At 42.4% G+C, this 19,889-nt stretch overlaps 2 protein-coding genes across 5 annotated transcripts in view; both read left to right on the forward strand.

Annotated features, from left to right (window-relative positions):
* Positions 1-19,889, forward strand: part of LOC127587804 (uncharacterized) — a 265,695-nt gene that overhangs the window by 147,375 nt on the left and 98,431 nt on the right. The window lies entirely within an intron of this gene.
* robo4 (roundabout, axon guidance receptor, homolog 4 (Drosophila)) overlaps positions 1-19,889 on the forward strand; it is a 48,071-nt gene that overhangs the window by 20,871 nt on the left and 7,311 nt on the right. For 2 of the 4 annotated variants that reach the window (XM_052046231.1, XM_052046233.1), the window contains exons 4-18: positions 797-917; positions 1,036-1,174; positions 1,964-2,097; positions 4,301-4,413; positions 4,492-4,723; positions 4,798-4,919; positions 5,919-6,090; positions 6,210-6,407; positions 8,234-8,276; positions 8,355-8,467; positions 10,268-10,588; positions 13,687-13,791; positions 13,889-14,024; positions 16,023-16,253; positions 16,716-17,035. In XM_052046231.1, coding sequence (XP_051902191.1) covers positions 797-917; positions 1,036-1,174; positions 1,964-2,097; positions 4,301-4,413; positions 4,492-4,723; positions 4,798-4,919; positions 5,919-6,090; positions 6,210-6,407; positions 8,234-8,276; positions 8,355-8,467; positions 10,268-10,588; positions 13,687-13,791; positions 13,889-14,024; positions 16,023-16,253; positions 16,716-17,035 — 2,500 coding nt within the window. The remainder of the gene's footprint in view (positions 1-796; positions 918-1,035; positions 1,175-1,963; positions 2,098-4,300; positions 4,414-4,491; positions 4,724-4,797; positions 4,920-5,918; positions 6,091-6,209; positions 6,408-8,233; positions 8,277-8,354; positions 8,468-10,267; positions 10,589-13,686; positions 13,792-13,888; positions 14,025-16,022; positions 16,254-16,715; positions 17,036-19,889) is intronic. The other 2 variants (XM_052046234.1, XM_052046232.1) reach the window with 2 other exon arrangements.

Below are 19,889 nucleotides of genomic sequence, written 5' to 3' on the forward strand. Positions count from 1 at the left end.
AAGCGCACCCCTGTCACAAAGAATAAAAATAAAAATAGCGGCAGCACGAAGAAGAAAAATAAAAAAATGCGGTAAGAAAGAAAAGAGAAGAAAATAAATGAAGAGGTAACAGAAAATGGACAAACGTAGCAACAATCTGGAGAAAAGTGGGTCGAAGATCGGCCAGGTTAACTGGCAGCTGAGGAAAAGTTATGATGTAATTTACATTTCAAAAACCAAAAGCCATTCATTTACGAATGTGATTGCACTTGAGTTTACATATTTAAATGTTCAGATATTAAGATTTGAATGAGGCAAAATAACATGCTTTTTATCTCAAATATATTGTTATAATCATTTGTTTCAGATATACTGTAATTATTTTCTGTATAAAAATTAATTTGGCGTTCAAAAAGTCTTTTTTCAAACTTGAGTCTTGAAAAAGAGGGGGTCGTCTTATAATCAGGGCCGTCTTATAATCGGGCCAATACGGTCGTTGAACTTTCTCATTGTCGTGCTCTTTTATCTGCGTTGTGGCAAGCTGTACAATTATGTATGCCTTCAAAATGTACCGTTTTAACTGTAGTCTTAGCACCAAGTTTAAAAGCATCTTTTAATCAAATGTAATTTTAATTTTTGTATTGACAAAAAAAGAGAGATAAATCAGTTTGCACTCACTGTCAACTGAGTAATAGCGATCAAAGCTACATTAATAATTTAATATTATATTTTGAACATTTGTAAAGCGATCAAACTTTTACTGTGAATTCTTCCTCCTGTTGGTGTGTGTGTGTGGGTGTGTTTTTGTGCTTTACAGGAGCTGAATGGAAAGCTTATCATCGCTCCTGCAGTGAAGAACCACTCTGGGGCCTATGTGTGTGTGGCCAGCAACACGATGGGGAAGCGCGAGAGCAGGGCAGCTCGACTCACTGTCCTGGGTTAGACATTTCCAGAGTCGAAATTGTCATTTAATATTGCAGTATTTTAACGCAATACCGTTATTCTAAATGCAATGCCATTCCACTTTGAGAACTGATTTACTTTCTTTTACTCCAGCAAAACCAGTTTTTTTGGTCAAGCCAGGAAATGTCTCAGTGAGATTGGGGGAGTCTGCCCAGTTCTACTGTCAGGCAAAAGGTGACCCTCCACCTGCGGTGGTCTGGAGCAGAGAGCGGGGCCCACTGCCCAATGGCAGGTATTGTGAATGTCAAATTTCATCGTACAGTACACAGTACAATATAATGCTTGTTTTATTTGTACCACAAGCTCTAAAGCACTACAATTTAGAAAGTATGAGTAGGAATTTGACTAACATGACCTTGATTGACTCAGGAGCTAAAAGGTAGTGATCAGTAAGACAGAGTTTGTCACAGGCACTTTAAGTGGTGACAAGTATCTCCAGAATATCATTTAACAGTTTAACGTTAATTGGTTCATTTTTTAGAACCACATCCCACTTATATCTCACTGAGCGGCAAAGATTTGCAAGTGTGTGCACACGTAGGGAATGTTTTTTTGCGGGGGTGGTGGCGGGGGAGGTAAGAGTTCGTGCACATGCTTGCAAACCACTAAATGAGTATGAGGTTATTGTTCAAATTTTGAAAAAGTTCATCTTTAATTCTTTATTTGTACTTTAATGATTTTTTTAACCATAAATACCTGGCATTTGAACAGGGGTGTGTAGACATTTAATATCCACTGCATTTCTGTAAAAGTAAACAAAATAGTAACGTTTGAGCTGCCATCATACGTGACATCTCTCACCATAACTCAGCAAGCATCAAAGGATTAACTCGGCGTGTGTTTTTTTCTTGTGTTGTGATCTTTTTGCATATTCTTGAAAATCCAAAGAAATATCTGTTCCCTAACCGTGTTGACTTTCTTTTGGCAGTTGGCAAATACTTTTTGTGCATTACAGAAGTTGGCCATAAGGTGGTGGTAATGCACTCAAAGGTATTAAGGTAAAAGTCACATTTGTGTCCAGATATCTTATTAACCCAGACCAGACACTTCAGATCCATTATGTGACGGCCCAAGATGCTGGCAAGTACACCTGCACAGCGGTCAACGATGTCGGTGTGGTCACAGCCACTGCACAGCTACTAGTTGAAGGTCAAAGTATGTCCGTATGATTTTTGTTGTGCTCTTCATTTGGCGAAACATTTATTTCAATCAGAATCAGAATCAGAATCATCTTTATTGGCCAAGTATGTAGAACACACAAGGAATTTGTCTCCGGTATAACACTTGAATATAATCATTGAACCTTAAATGAACCATTTTAGAGTAACCAGTAGTTTTGTAGTAATGCATTATTTTGGTGAAACGATATGAGGTTGAAGTTTAGGTTGGGCGGAATAATACCTCCAAAATTAGCACTTTTCAGGAGACCCAATAAGTTTTTCAATCATTAACGTTGCATCATCCAAGATAACAATCCATTTTCAACACTTACTTTTTCTCAGGAACAAACTCTGCACATTTGCTATTTCCGCATTTGTGATACGATTGCGTGCTAACTTGCGTTCGCGAGTCTAACGCATAGCAGTAGCATCGATAGCATCAAACTCCTGACACTATACTAGCTGTCTCCTGGAATGACACCAAGTGACTGTAAACAACTTATCAACTTTGACTGCACTTTGTTACTTAGGGTGTCTCCAAGTTGCAATAATTTAATACACAAAGACAAGCAACAGCACTATACAGTGGTACCTCTCCCTATGAACGCCTCTTCATACAAAATTTTCAAGTTATGAAAGGCCTCAACAGGAAAATATTGCCTCTTAGGAATGAAATTTCAAGATACGAAAGGTAAAAATGCAGTATGGGCTGCTCCTCACAGCTCCGAGTTTCCTGAATGCAATATCCTTATAGCTGCTCTGCCATTGACTATTACCGAGCATCATCCTGGCATCCCATTGACTAAGAGGGACTTCTACCGAACGTGTCAATGTGTGTAGATAGATAGACATGTGTCGATGCAGCGTCCTCGTCACTCGCTCCTTAGTCCATGAGGCATTCCGCTAGTTTTACGTCAGAAAAAGTGTTCACCAGTCTGGCGATCGCTCACGATTGGGTTGTAAAAAGCCGACAAAAGCAAACGTCCTTGGATCAGTTCTTTACAAAACGCCAGGCAAAAACCACCTCTGAGAGAGAACATGAACTAAAGAGGGCAAAAATCGATGAGGACGCAGTTAAATGTTAAAAGAGCATCAAGGGTTGCTCCCTTGACACTCTGGAGGCTGTGGGCAACAGAAGGATGCTAACTAAGCTAAAAGCTATGATGGCCAGTCCCTCCCACCCCCTCCAGCCCGCCCTGACAGCACTTGGTAGCTCCTTCAGCCAGAGACTGTTACACCCGCGCTGCAAGAAGGAGAGATACCGACGCTTGTTCCTACCGACTGCTGTCAGGCTGATGAATAAAAAATAACAATCATAATAATAATAATAATTTTTATCCATTTGTGTTCATATTGTATTTAATTGAAAGATGTTTGTTGTTTTTTTTTCTCTTTCTCCTTTCTTCTTTCCACGTACATTCTTGCTGCTGGAGGCTGTAAATTTCCCCATTGTGGGACGAATAAAGGTTATCTTATCTTATCTTATCTTTTAATTCCTTATTCTATATTTTTTTACAGTATATAAAGCTGTCATTTATTGTTCAATAATCTAATTGCAACATGTATTTGTTACATATTTTGATGCATTTTTATGCTTTAGAAAACATTTGTCAGAATTTTTGGGGGGCTTGGAATGGATTAGAGCATTTACATGCAAATCGCATCTCAACGTACAAATTTTCTAGTGAATAAATTTCTTCCAGAGCCAATTAATTTTGTCAGTAGAGGTACCACTGTAACTGCATTACAACATGTCTGAACCAAATAAAACATTAACCCTTTTCAGGGACAGTGCTTATGACAGTGGGCAGCTTATCATGTTATCAGGTACAGGCAATTATTATTGGTGCTTGAAAGGGTTAAAGAGGTGGAACACAGTCACAAATGTTTCTTGTACATATACAGTATGTTCCTTGTAACAGCACAAAACATGCTCGGAAAGCCTCCATGTGATCGTAAAATTTGCGACAGTCCCCTTGAGTAGTGCACCGTCAGTGGTGTGAATGTGTTTCAATTAAAATTGGTAAATACTGACAGACAATGCCATATTAGTTGCCCAAGTGTTGCTGAAATAACATTTGATAAATGTGCCTTATTAAGTGGAAAGTGTCTTATCCCATGTTAGGTACACTTGCGTATTGCTCTCTCTCTCTCTTATAATCTTATATAATGTAGTAAGCTGCGTTTATTTCCTGTAGCTGCCAATACGAAGCAGAAAGATCAACACATAGAACTGTCAACCCTGCGAGTGGTCCTCGAAAATGTCACAATCATGGCCCCAGGCTCCAACATATCACAAGTGCAATGGAAGGTATCTAAACACTGTTACACGGAAAATTAAGAGCATGTTTTGCTTCATCGGTTGCTTTTCTTCATCGCGTTCTTTCAGTTCCAGTCCCTCCCCATTCAGCCTCATTACCTCGATGGCTTTGAGGTCCTCTATCGTTGCCTTTTCCCCACCAGCTCCGACTGGGCCGCAAAAAAGGTGACCGTGCCAAGCTTTCAGACCCAGGTTGGCCCATTAAGGAGAGGCTACAAATATGAGTTTAAGGTTCGCCCCTATGGCAGCAGTTTGTATGGCCGGGAGAGTAACACACGGCTCCTTAGAGTTCCGGAGACGGGTGAGGAATATTGCAGTCATTATATTTTCATAATTTGGAATTCAATAGTTACTTCATTATCTTTTTCGATGCAGTTCCCAGTGCAGCTCCACTAGCTGTGTCCATAACAGTTTATCATGATCACAACAACTCCATCCACCTAAACTGGGAGCCTCCTCCATCTGAAACTCACAATGGAATCATCCAAGGTTACCGGGTAATGCTTATTTAGTTGATTTGATCTAATAATAATAATAAAAAAAACATTTACTTTGAAATCGCTTTTCATCGTACTCAAAGGCACTTTACAAGAGTTTAAAACACAGGATTAATATACACTTTGAAGCCAAGGATACATGATTTTAAACAACTAGCCTCTCTTTATCTGCACTTGACTTGTGACACCTTTTCCTAATTTCAAGTTTAGAAGCAAATGTGATGAGTCATTATAACCATTTCGTTCATGGTTCACTTTTTGAGCAGGAACCATTTCAACACATAATTCAGGAGACCACAATTGTTTCTCGGTATATGTGTCATATTTTTAGTTAGTAGACACTGTAGTTCTGTTTCAGTTACATTTTGGCATCAAGTCAAGAACAGTACATACCTGTTTATATTCGACTTATTTTGTGTTAACTTCAATTTCCCATATTTTCCAAGTTTGCATGCAGTCAATATTCTGTGACTAATATTCACACATTATATGTGTGTCGGAATAAACACTTTCACATTTTTGGTGAAAAGAAATGCTGCAAAGAAATTAATGTATTCAAGTTTGGCAATGTAAGATGCCCGCCGGTGGCTTCACTTCTCACTACAGCGAAGAAACAGTATTGTCTTACTATGACCAAATATTCTGGTTTGAAAAGGGACCCAGGGGACTTATTTGGGTTTTTAACAAGCAGAATATGCTTGTTATAAATTTATTTATTTTGCTAAGATTCGGGTTTTGAAAGGGTTATTGACTGCATGTGAATGTATTCATTTTCATCAAGTGTACTGGTATTTAAATGGTAATATTTTTTTTTATTTTTCACATCTTTTCCGCACACAATTTTTCTTTAAAAAAAAGTTTGATCAACTCTAAATTCCTATGCTTGGAGAGGAGACACAGTGGGTAGAAACTGTGAAAGTATAATTCAACATTTGGACATTTCTAGGCTGGTCCAGAAAATGCTACCCAAACTTCAATGCAAACTGTTTCCTCATTCAGGTGTGGTGTGTTGAGTCATATGAGCAGGAGTACCAAAACTGGACTGTTGATAGCAGCCAACACTGGCTAGATATTTTTGCTCTGCAACCGGGGAAACGCTACTGGATTACCCTTGCAGCAGTGAACGGGGCTGGAGTAGGGTTGCCAAGTGACCTCCATGGATTTGTCATAAGTAAGCTAAAGCACATTTAAATAATTTTCGGGGCAATGCAAATACTACTTGTAATTCATTCTATTTTACTGACACATGGAACATTATTTGTGGAATAATTAATTTTGTTTGTTTGAAAGACCCACAGATAAGAGTTACTTCTGAGAGAGAAAGCCGCAGACCGGATCAGTCTCCCTTGCTTTCACTGCTCCAGGATCCCGTATTGATTGGCAGCATTAGTGCCCTCCTGTGGTGCATTTTGGTAGTTGCAGCTGTCTGCCTCCTAAGACGCCACAGGAAAATGGGTCATCTTATACCAGGTCGTGACAGGGTTAAAGGTGTGTAACTGACCAACAAGTAAAATGAACAACTTAAACATTGAACATTTTACATGTAGAGGTACATTTAGGATATTGTTGAAAGATTGACAACATCAGAGGTAATATTTTATCTAGTAGTGATGTGGTCATTACACTGATTTTAAAGTCATTGAATAGTCTCCCTGTGTTTAAGGATTTATTTTAAGGTTGTTTTATTGGTTTTAAATGTCTTTATGGACTAGAGCAGGGGTGTCAAACTAATTTCACATTGTGGGCCACATATGGCCTCGGTCGATGCCAAGTGGGCTGGACCATTACAATTATACCATACTCTGCTCTAAATAACCAAAATGATATGTCTTTCCTTTGTTTTAGTCTAAAGAAGCACAAGAACATGAGGAAAATGTTCACATTTAATTAACATATGTTTTACAAAACATTTCACGAAGTACCTTAGATTTCCTGAGACAAATATGCAATTTACTTTTATCATTCACCAATATGCATTGCAACTGATCCCACTGATTGTACAAAGGCACAAAACTTTAACAAGTAATTGGAGTAATGCATTTTCACACGTGCAGATAACATTTCATTTTAATCCCTGCTTACACCTTACACCAGGTGTCACCAACATTTTTGAGGGTGAGAGCAACTTCATGTGTACCGATTGTGTGAAGGGCTACCAAATTGATACACGTCTGAAATAACATATTTGTCCAAAATACCTTCAATAATATGAGGATGTGTTATTTTTAATACTTGATGATTTAAATTGTCAGACTTTGATCGTGTTTCGAAATGTCTCACAGTACTGCCAATGTTTGCATTTTTAAATCATAATTTCTACTAGCAAATCACAATGTCCAGGCACTGGCGGGCTACTCAAGTGGTCTTCACGGGCTACCTGGTGCCCGCGGGCACCATGTTGGTGACCACTGCCTTACACTAAGCTATTATAATGTGCAAAGAATAAAGTATTCACATGTCCTTGATAGCATCTGCTGTGTTGAGTCTGTCTCAGTGACAGACTGAGACTGCTGTTGTCTTCTCTGATCAAAACCTTGTGTCCCCTAGCAGATACTTCATGAATTGCACTATATTAAAAATATTAATTCCGTGTCTTTTAAGCATTTTTTAACTTTTAAATGATCCTGCGGACCTGATCAAACCTCCTTGGGGGCTGGCCTCCAAGGTTCCGGCCCGCGGGCCGTATGTTTGTCACCACTGGTCGAGGGCCTTCCTATCTTTTCGAACTTCTTTTACCTTATGATTCCCTCAAAAACGAGCCCAAGAACAGTGGAGCTTGGACTCGCACCCAAAATCCCCATTCCTTAACCATGGTTTCTTTCGGAAATACATCTCGAGCCCACACTGCTGCGTCAGGAAACTCAGAGCATTGTTCAAATATTCCATTCAGTCATTCAGTGAGCCCCAGAAAAGGAGAGCCATAGCCCAGTGTGTCGGGCAGTATCATGGTTATTCTAGTTACAGTACATAAATGAAAAAACAACAATTGAAAATATATTTAGTTAACAAAAATAATTTTAAAGAAACAAAAACTAACAAATTATTTCTTTGCTTTACAAATCAAACTAACTCTGGTCCTGACGGGTCCTTGAGCTGCTGTTTCCTCACATGGATGCTCTGTGCCCAAACTGAAGTCCTTAGGTCATGACATCATTATTTTTAAGTTATCTAGGCCCTTGTGGAAGAGTGGCAGGAAGGGATCATTTTAATCAATGTAAAGCACTTTAGGTTACATGAAAAGCATTGTGTAAATAAAGTTCGACTGAATGGTTGACCGATTGAATTGTTCATCTTGTTGTGATTTTTCTCCATAGGTTTGCGAAAACAAGCTGGTGAAGATATCTTTATTAATCACCGGTAAATAGACGTGAAGTGTGAGTTATCACATTTCTGAATGCTCCGATACTTGCCATCATTGTTATTCCTTCTCTTCAGGATGACATCTCCAGACTCTCCATGGATCTCTGGGAGTTGGAGACCTGCTTTTAACAAGAAGTACCAGGATTTGTGGGCTCAAGGTCTCAAACCTTCAGGGATGAGGAACTCAAGTGAGGACTGACTGCATATTTCTTTTTTTTTTTCTAATTTTTGATATTACACAAATAACAAAAAATACAACGGCAGCACAACATTCCACATAATACAGAAATAGAAAATAAAAAAGGACAGAATCGGGGAAGGGGCGCAGATAAACTTTGGAAACAATCGTTACTCCACAGTTATTTAGATCAAGTTATTGTTCCTTTGTTCCCGAATGAGAGTCTATTTTGGCAGCTTGCCCCCTTTCATGATTTTTTTAAGGTTGAAGTTGCCTTTTCAGTCGGTCTAAAATTGAATTCAATTTGTTTATTATAATAGTCTGTCTTACATTCATTCCAATTCATAAAGTTAATTCTGTTAACAGACAGAATTAACCTGTACACATTTTTTACGTCCCAGTTAATGTATGTCAGAACATTAAGGAATGTGACTTCTCAATATTACTTGGAAATACAATACAATACAATACAATACATGCTGATTTATATAGCGCTTTCACAACAGCGGCAGCTGTAACAAAGCGCTTTACAAAACAGTTAAACATAAAGTAAAATAATAAACACAACACATAACATAAAACACGACAGTCATGCAGTTCTAACCACTTTTCCATCACACGCTTTGTTGTTTGAAGCGGTTTGAGATGAAAGAGAAGAGAATCAAAGTGTCCTTTAACCAGTGGATCAGAGACGTCATGCTCAAAATGTGCACACGTCGGCTACAAGCTAAGTTTCAAAGTCAACAAGAAGCTGTAGCATCCATTGACGAAAAAAGAGATTGGTTCACTTCTCCTGTCCCATGGAAATCCATTTCAATTCCAAGCGGTGACTCACCGCCACAAATATCAATTGAAAATTGAAAATTGAAATTGAAAATATCAATTAGGAAGTCAGTCAACACATCTTTTTGCACATCATTGCAAATAAGACTGAGGTTGTCTAAAGTTAGGGTTTACCAGCTCCTTTGGAGAATGAATTAATTTTAATGCCTGTTTTAAAAAAAAAATCATTAACCTTTTTACTGTTTATGAACTTAACCATGAATTTTTCAACATGTTATTTTTAACAAGTACATTCATATTAAACAAATGAACCTGACATTTTCACAAGACGGCTTTCTTTTTCAGAACTTCAAGAAAATACAATCAAGCAGCATGTACTTGCATGCGACTGAACACCCATTATTTGTTCGCTAACCTAGGGTTGTTTTTCTATAGAAAGAAAAAAAACATGCAACAAACAAATGATGTATTTTTGGGGAACGCAAGGAAAATATTTCTAATCCAAACTAGCGAACGAAAAAAGATCCACTATATGTATATGTATGCATGCATATGCAAAGCTAAATATTCGCTATCCATTTGCATTTGTGTTGACCCGCTGTTGGCTCAATGTTGGTATGTGAGGTATTTCTGTTTTCGGTTCTTCCTCACTAATTATCTGTTTGTAGGCTCCATGGCCTTTGTCTTCTTTCCTCCATCTTTTCTCCTGCTGTGTTGTTTTTATGGCTCTCCATATAGATTTAAACTGTACTGATATATTTGGCAACAGTTTGGTCAATTAACGAGGTTTTTTTTTCTGTTATGTTCTCGGCACATTTAAGTGCTTTTCAGAGTATCTTGACACCATTCTTCTTGAGTCATGTGATTTTTACGACCTGACTGAATTGCTATTCAGTGTCTGTTAAATCTGCCAAAAACTTACTGGACTTCATAAAGTCCATCTGTTTCCTTTTGTTGTTTGTCCCGTTTTCACTACGCTGGGCAGTGAATTGCCACTTCAATCATATTTGAATTTATGTTTCATCAGACTTTCAAGTGCCAACTAAGAAAAACCCAAGCTGTATGGACTCAGCTGTTCCCATTGTGACTGACAGCTGTGGCGTCTATGGCACCTTTTATGTTGACCTCATGGGAAATGGGCTCAAGACCTTCAACAGTCCCAGACGTTATCCCGAAATGCCTCTTGGCCTGCCACAACAGCATGGATTTGAAACCATTCAGATATTCACTCAGCCTAAGACCTCACCACTCACTGGCAGGGAGATGTTACCATGGAAACAGTCCATACGGCCTCAGCCCAAAATGGGTGTTTTGAGGGAGTCATGGGAGAAGAACCACATCAAGCAAGGTGAGTAGGGGCGTATGAGTATTACTACTTTAAATACAACTAGTCAAGCTTCCTCTTAGGTGGATGTCTGTGAATGCTACTCTCAATGAATTCTTTCGACAGTAAAATGTATTTTTTTTTTTTGTAGGTCACCACATATTAATAAAATTTGCATTGTTACATAATGTGTTGAAGGAACTAAATTATAACTATTTTGCGCACTATCAGGCGCTTCGGCATATAAGGTGCACCTTCATTTAATGGCCTATTTAAAAACTTTTCATTTATAGGGCGCACTGCATTATATAGATTAGAAGCTACAATCGTGGTTGCGGTTGCGCTATGCATCCACTAGATCAGAGGTGGGAAAACCTTTTGGCTCAGGGGCCACATTGACTTTTAAAATTTGACAGACCGGGTCAGCACAAGATATGGCACATATAAAAAAACTGAAAAAAAAGAAAAAGCATGAAAGTACAGTATTAACATCCTTTTTTGAAACGAGAACAGTGTTGCTGATTACCCATTTTAGCCAGTGCATTGCTGCAGATGGGTTGTGATCCGACCAGGAGAAGTAGGAGCGATACAGTATTTTCTAGTTAAGGAATCATATTTGCGGTGTCCAATATTTCCTTACAACAGAATTTCCTTCTGTGTGAAACAACTGCGTTACATGTCCTGTATGAAAGTCCAAGTATTTTTTTAACAACATACATGTGTGACAACACAAGCAGCAAAGTGCAACAACATATTGCTCAAAAACTGTTTATAACACAAAAACTGCAGTATACAGTACAGGTACTGTATATGAACAAAATCTAGTATAAAAAAATTAGGACTATTTGCTACAAAATGAGACAAGTATCAGACCGTGGTAGCTTTTCTTTCCACTAATTTACTGTCTCTAACTTGATCACCCCTCTCCATCACCACCCAAGACAGTGTTGCTCAGCTGATGTGCAACCAATTTGAAGCAAGCCACAGAACGCTTCGAAGTCCTTGATGCCCTATAGTGAGGGCTACGGAGCTCGTCCTCTCTCTTACCAGCGGTCCAGTTTGCGGAAGGTTTTTCCCACGATAACAGTCAAACCATTCAAGGAAACGTCTGACTGACTGTCCGTTGAGCCGCAAGCAATTCACTGTGAGCAGGGAAATTGTCAGAATCGGACTGAGAAAGAATCACTTCCTTGTTTTTCAAAGTCTCCGACTCTAAGCGTTTCCTGAATGTTTCGTACTCTGTGACCCCCTTCATTTCACTTTCTCTTCCGCGGTCATTACTGTTCCTCTTTGTTTGGATGCCACGATCTACAGGGCGTAATTGTAAATGAATGGCATTAAAAAAAACACAATTCCAGTAAAATTTACTGCAATAAAGAGTAACTTACATGTCGCTCTTTTGGATCCAATGATAGAAAATAGTGCCGCGGACACAGTTATTCCGTCGTATCAAGCAGGAGTTGCTCGAGTCGGCGCAACTGCGAGCTTCCGTATGGCTTTCGGGTCCCGGAACTTCCATTGTTATGAATGGATCGTCAATATAATATAGTAGTAGAAAATTTAAGGCATGAGTATTTATTTTTTTTTTTTTACCGGGTTCAGTAATTTCCGTTTGACAGAGGTCCGCAGGTGGCAGATAAGATTTCTTCCTCTATCTCTCTCCCTCTCTCTTCGTCTCCCGCTCCCTCCCTGTGCTCTGCAACTTCAAGTAACTGTGCCACCGGCCGTTGAATGCCTGTCATTACATGTCCAAATGAAATGAATGCGATTATTCACATCAAACCTTAATTGTGTACCAACCTTCATTGGTCCGGATTAAAAAGACCCGTGGGCAGCAGTTTGCCGACAGGGTCTAAATATCATTTGATGTATTGCTTTTTTTCACCTTCTTCCTAACTCTGCTTTTAATATTTTCTTCGTTTCATAATGACTGCGCATAGCTTACAAAGTAGTTGTATGTTTGAGTGTGTATTGGCGAATGCACATGTCAATTAGTGTCGGGCAGAACTCTCTTAGGTTACAATTGGTTCCTGCTAATAATCACCACTAGATGGGATCGGAACATTTATTCATCATTCATCTTCCGAGCCGCTTGATCCTCACTAGGGTCGCGGGGGGTGCTGGAGCCAATCCCAGCTGTCTTCGGGCAGTAGGCGGGGGACACCCTGAATCGGTTGCCAGCCAATCGCAGGGCACACAGAAACAAACAACCATTCGCACTCACACTCACACCTAGGGACAATTTAGAGTGTTCAATCAGCCTGCCACGCATGTTTTTGGAATGTGGGAAGAAACCGCAGCACCCGGAGAAAACCCACGCAGGCCCGGGGAGAACATGCAAACTCCACACAGGGAGGCCGGAGCTGGAATCGAACCCGGCACCTCTGCACTGTGAAGCCGACGTGCTAACCACTGGGCTACCGGGCCGCCTGGGATCGGAACACTGACAGGGAAACAACTCAATGGGGAAGATAAAGAGACTGTGACACCATGTACAGTATAAAGCGCATCAGATTAATGCTTTTAGGTGCGCCTTATAATGCTGAAAATTCGGTATGTTGGCGCATAACCATAAGGCTCAAATGGCATAAATGTGGTTTTCATTGTTGCAATGGCCAAGATACTGTATTTATTATTACAACAAGACAGTGTACCCTTCAAATGACTTTGAAGTTGTTGTGCCGAGTTCACTCTATCAAACATAATCAATGTTGCAGCTTATTAAAAAAATAATACAAATCTGATCATTTGATACTTCCCTTTTCCGCTTGGTTAAGTTTCTAATGTGTTTAATTGAAATTCTATGAATAATCTGATCATTTGATACTTCCCTTTTCTGCTTGGTTAAGTTTCTAATGTGTTTAATTGAAATCCTATGAATGATTTTGCATGAGTCATTATGATTTTAATACAGTGAGATAAATTTCCCCAGTGTGGGACGAATAAAGGATATCTTATCTTATAAGTGGTGCAGAAAATGGATGGATGGATGTGGGTGGAAGATGATACCTCAGATTGTCAAAAACCTTTTGTCCAAATCAACACAAGTTGACACACAATTTACATTATTAGATTTATTAATTTTTTTGTGTACATCAACAATACTTTATTTTTACCTGCAGAGGTACATGCAGTGAAGAGTGTACCCATAGTGCAAATCAGAAACCAGGTTGATCCATCTTATGTCAGCCAACAGAGATTCAGTCATGTCCCATCGGGTCATCTTGGTATGGTTAAAAATTCCCTCACTCGTCACTTGTAATTGTCTTCTGATGTTGTACTCTGTAAACTTTTCATGTATGTCTGTACACTTCGGATTTCCAGAGTATAATCAATTTGCCGACTGCCCTCGGGTACAGCATAATTTTGCGTCACTGCAACAAGTAGATGTGCGACCACCACCCACACTGTTCAACTTGGAGGAAGCTATGGACATGCACAGTGTGACTTCAGATGAAGGGTAAGCCACACATGTTATATCAATGTTTGACAGAGAGAACTCGGCATATATCATATATGTACCAATTGTCGGGGCCGATATTCGGTATTTTGATACAATTTAGCATCAGCCAAATTTAAAAATCCAAGTCATCAAAAGCTGGGCTATTTTAAGATCTTTGCGGGCACCTGCAGGCTAGTAGCAGCCAAGACGATGTGTGTTTTTTTTTTAATTTAAATATTAATGAGTGGCTAAGTTAAATAATTTCAATTATTGAAATAATTGAAAAATTGTAAGACTTCATTCACTGTAGAAAACCTTAGGGAACGATTTATTTGTTGATGTTTTCATTTGACTTTTGCTGCTTTATGCTGCCCAGTCTGCAAGCTCCCTGCACTTTTTGTTCAATATTTTAAACAAAGATGTGCAATTTCTAAGAATGAAAAAAACTTTTAACATGTTACAAATATGAAACGTTTTTTAATAAACATAACCTTATAGCAGGGCCCCACGATGCTACCCTATTTTCATGCTCCCGAGCTGGCTAGCTTCCTCAGCGAGCAGGGTCGCTCTCTTCAGCTTCCACCCCAATGGTTCAGCTGGACAGTCTCTGCCATGTTGTAGTTGTCCTGCACCATCTTTGAATCTTTCCATCTGTCATGCTGTGGCTAATTCATCTCCACGTTCCCCCAATCACCTGCCATGGCTGATGTCCATCTCCAGAGTATTCTTTTGTCCCATGACCATTTTCTTTCTGGGAACTTTTTTTCAATTCCCACTGGTCTGGACAGTGTCTCATCTCTGTGTTCATTCCTTCTATCCATCCATTTTCTGATCCGCTTTATCCTCACAAGGGTCGTGTGGTGTGCTGGAGCCTTTCCCAGCTGTCTTCGGGCAGTAGGGGGACACCCTGAACTGCTTGCCACCCAATCGCAGAGCACACAGAGACGAACAACCATTCACGTTCATAATCACACAATTTGGATTCCAGCTGCTGCCTTCTTGTGTGGTGTCTGCATCTTCTCCCCGTGCCTGCGTGGGTTTTCTCCGGATACTCCGGTTTCCTCCCAACCATCCATTTATCCATCCATCCATTTTATGATCCACATATCCTCACAAAGGTCGCGAGGCGTGCCGGATCCTATCCCAGCTCTTAAGGCAGTAGGCAGGGGACACCCTAAACTGGTTGCCAGCCAATTGCAGGGCACACAGAGACAAACAACCATCTGCGCTCACACTCACACAGAGGGACAACTTTGAGCATTCAATCAGCCTGTCATGCATGTTTTTGGAATGTGGGAAGAAAACAAAGTACCCGGAGAAAACCCACGCGGGCCAGAGGAGAACATGGAACCCCACACAGGAAGGCCGGAGCTGGAATCGAACCCGGTACCTCTGCACTGTGAGGTTGACGCGCTAGCCACTCCTCCACCGGATCGTCCTCTCTGTGTTCAGTTTTTTGTTTTCAATATGTTAAAAAAAATGGGAGGCTTTGTGTGTGTGGGGGGGAGGGGGGGTTCCCTTATTTTTGTTTTTTTTGTGAGGGTGGAGCCAACCTCTATTTCTCATAGAATCCACATGGAGGCAGAGTTTTTTTGAAGAATTTTGTAGGGAGTGGGGTACAAAAAACAAACAAAAACAGATGTGCTGTGGAAAAGTGTTTTTCAGAAATACTGGTATACAAGTGGGATGGAAAATGGATGGTCAACGTGCAATGCCGCAACAGCCAATGGTTAGGCTCTGCCAATGAAGGTGCTTCGACAGCAGGGGTGTGAAACTCTTTGTTGTTGTGGCCCACCATTGTAGTTATGGTGTCCTCCTGCGGGCCGTTATGATTGTGAACCCATATAAATGTAATTTTGTTCTTATGTTATCACATATACACATGTCATGGAGGTTTGGTAACAAATGCTCGCAATGATTTATTATTCTGAGTGGAAAATTATAAAGAACACAATAATGGGTCTAACCCTGGGTCTAACACTAAAAAAAGTGTGCCTTGTTTTACATTCTTCTCAGATCCAGTCGCTCCACAAAGCTAACAATGGATCTCGGCTCTCTCCAGTCAGTGTGTGACAGTGTGTGTGACAACTCTCTACTGTCCACCAACAACAATATGAACTATCCCTCCTATAGCCCACTATCCACGGCATTGTCCAGCAGATCTCTGAATGAAGAGCAAGATGGCACACTAACTGCACAGGAAGCCACCCAGTATCTGGAGCTTAGTCCCAAACCCGAGAAATCCAGGTATGCATACAATAATGTAAAAAAATATGTTTTTCATTTTTTGTTCAAGATCGCTCACCCACAATATAGCCCAGTGGTCACCAACATGGTGCCCGCGGGCACCAGGTAGCCCGTGAAGACCACTTGAGTAGCCCGCCAGTGCCTGGACATTGTGATTTGCTAGTAGAAATTATGATTTAAAAATGCAAACATTGGCAGTACTGTGAGACATTTCGAAACACGATCAAAGTCTGACAATTTAAATCATCAAGTATTAAAAATAACACATCCTCATATTATTGAAGGTATTTTGGACAAATATGTTATTTCAGACGTGTATCAATTTGGTAGCCCTTCACACAATCGGTACACATGAAGTTGCTCTCACCCTCAAAAATGTTGGTGACACCTGATATAGCCTCTTATTTAAAAAAAATTTATAAAATGTCAGGAGCTGACCAAATCATTGTTCTCTCTCGTCAGTGCCCTTTCTTGCCTCCTCCCTCTTCCTTCCATGATGCGTTGTCACAGTGAGCTCATCCCTTCTACTCTGATGCCCCCTGACACTTCCTCTGAGGCCCCACCGATTGGATTGCGCCACGCTCGCCTTCAAAGTTCACCGTCCTCCTGTTACAGTGAGTGGGACAGCTCCCTGTGGAACACCTGGAGCTCAATTACGGATGGAAACTTTGCAAGTGCCCGCGCAAGCCTCATCAGCTCAGTCGACAGCTGCTACACCAATGCCAGTAGCAACTTTGCCCACTTTCTGACAACGGAGTCTGTTTCAGAAGCTTCTTTGTCAGGTAAGCAGAGACAAAAAAACGCATTGTTACGTCGCTGCAAAAACATTGCGATTATCTATATAAATCAAATCCCACAAGCTTTTTTGTGGGACGACATTTTTCAGACTATAAATTGCATTTTTCCCCATGGTTTAGCTGGTACTGCGACTCATACTCAGGAGCGACTTGAAAATATTAAAATGAGAGCTCGTACCATCCATCCATCCATCATCTACCGCTTATCCGGGGCTGGGTCGCGGGGGCAAAAGCTTTAGCAGGGAAGCCCAGACTTCCCTCTCCCTAGCTACTTCTTCCAGCTCTCCCCGGGGGATCCCGAGTCGTTCCCAGGCAAGCTGGGTGACATAGTCTCTCCAGCGTGTCCTGGGTCTTCCTCTGGATCTCCTCCCGGTGGGACATGACCGGAACACCTCACCGGGGAGGCGTTCAGGAGGCATCCGAATCAGATGCCCAAGCCACCTCATCTGGCTCCTCTCGAACGGAGAGCCCGGACACCCTGCGGAGAAAACAAATTTCGTCCGCTTGTATCTGGGATCTCATTCTTTCGGTCACGACATATAGCTCGTGACCATAGATGAGGGTTGGAACGTAGATCGACCGGTAAATTGAGAGCTTCGCCCTTTGGCTCAGCTCCTTCTTCACCACGACAGACCGATACAACGTCTGCATCACAGCAGACGCTGCACCGATCCGGCTGTCGATCTCCCACTCCCTCCTGCCCCCACTCGTGAACAAGACCCCAAGATACTTAAACTCCTCCACTTGGGGCAAGATCCGACCCGACCCAGAGGGGGCACTCCACCCTTTTCCGACTGAGGACCATGGTTTCAGATTTGGAGGTGCTGATCTTCATCCCAACTGCTTCACACTCGGCTGCGAAACGCTCCAGTGAGAGTTGGAGAACCCTGTTTGAAGGAGCCAACAGCACCACATCATCTGCAAAAAGCAGGGATGCAATACTGAGGCCCCCAAAGCGGAACCCCTCAACACTTCGGCTGCGCCTACAAATCGGCGACAAAGGGCAGCCTTGGCGGAGTCCTACCCCCACTGGAAACGATTCCGACTTACTGCCGGCAATGCGAACCAAACTCTGACATCGGTGGTATAGTGACCGAACAGCCCGTATCAGGGGGTTCGGTACCCCAATACCCTCGAAGCACCCCGCACAGAACTTCCCGAGGGACACGGTCAAACGCCTTCTCCAAGTCCACAAAACACATGTAGACTGGTTGGGCGAATTCCCACATACCCTCGAGGAGCCTGCTAAGGGTGTAGAGCTGGTCCACTGTTCCACGGCCGGGACGAAAACCACACTGCTCCTACTCAATCTGAGGCTCGACTTCCTGACGGACCCTCCTCTCCGGCGCCCCTGTATAGACCTTACCAGGGAGGCTGAGGAGTGTGATCCCTCTGTAGTTGGAACACACCCTCCGGTCCCCCTTTTTATAAAGAGGGACTACCACCCCGGTCTGCCATTCCCGAGGCACTCTCCCTGTTGACCACGCGATGTTGCAGAGGCGTGTCTACCAGGACAGCCCCACAACATCCAGAGCCTTGAGGAACTCTGGGCGGATCTCATCCACCCCTGGGCCTTGCCACTGAGGAGCTTTTTAACCACATCGGTGACTTCAGCCACAGAGATAGGAGAGCCCACCTCAGAGTCCCCAGGCTCTGCTTCCTCCAAGGAAGACGTGTTGGTGCAGTTGAGGAGGTCTTCGAAGTACTCTGCCCACCGGTTCACAACGTCTCGAGTCGAAGTCAGCAGCGTCCCATCCCCACTGTACACCGTGTTAGTGGTGCACTGCTTCCCCCTCCTGAGACGTCGGATGGTGGACCAGAATTTCCTCTAAGCCGTCCGGAAGTCGGCTTCCATGGTCTCACCAAACTCTTCCCACGCTCGGGTTTTTTCCTCGGCGACCACCGAAGCTGCGTTCCGCTTGGCCAGTCGATACCCGTCAGCTGCCTCTGGGGTCCTACAGGCCATAAAGGCTCGATAGGACTCCTTCTGCTTGACGGCATCCCTTACTGCTGGTGTGCACCAGCGAGTACGGGGGTTGCCGCCACAACAGGCACCAACCACCTTACGGCCACAACTCAGATTGGCCGCCTCAACAATAGAGTCACGGAACATGGTCCACTCGGGCTCGATGTCCCCCGCCTCCCCCGGAACATGGGGAAAGCTCTGTCGGAGGTGGGAGTTGAAACTCCTTCTGACAGGGGATTCCGCCAGACGCTCCCAACAAACCCTCACAATACGTTTGGGTCTGCCAGGACGGACCGGCATCTTCCCCCACCATCGGAGCCTACTCACCACCAGGTGGTGATCAGTTGACAGCTCCGCCCCTCTCTTCACCTGAGTGTCCAGAACATGCAGCCGCAAATCCGATGATACAACTACAAAGCTGATCATCGAACTGCGGCCTAGGGTGTCCTGGTGCCAAGTGCACATATGGACACCCTTATGCTTGAACAAGGTGTTCGTTATGGACAATCCGTGGCGAGCACAGAAGTCCAATAACAAAACACCACTCGAGTTCTGATCGGGGGTGTTCCTCCCAATCACGCCCCTCCAGGTCTCACTGTCATTGCCCACGTGAGCAATGAAGTCCCCCAGCAGAACAAGGGAGTCCCCAGCAGGAGTACTCTCCAGCACACCCTTCAAGGACTCCAAAACGGGTGGGTATGCTGAGCTGCTGTTTGGTGCATATGCACAAACAACAGTCAGGACCCGTCCACCCACCCGAAGGCGGAGGGAGGCAACCCTCTCGTCTACCGGTGTGAACCCCAATGCACAGGCACTGAGCCGGGGGCAATGAGTATGCCCACACCTGCTCTGCGCCTCTCACCGTGAGCAACT

Source organism: Hippocampus zosterae, chromosome 16, assembly GCF_025434085.1.
Source record: "Hippocampus zosterae strain Florida chromosome 16, ASM2543408v3, whole genome shotgun sequence".
NCBI classification, from domain to species: Eukaryota; Metazoa; Chordata; class Actinopteri; order Syngnathiformes; family Syngnathidae; genus Hippocampus; species Hippocampus zosterae.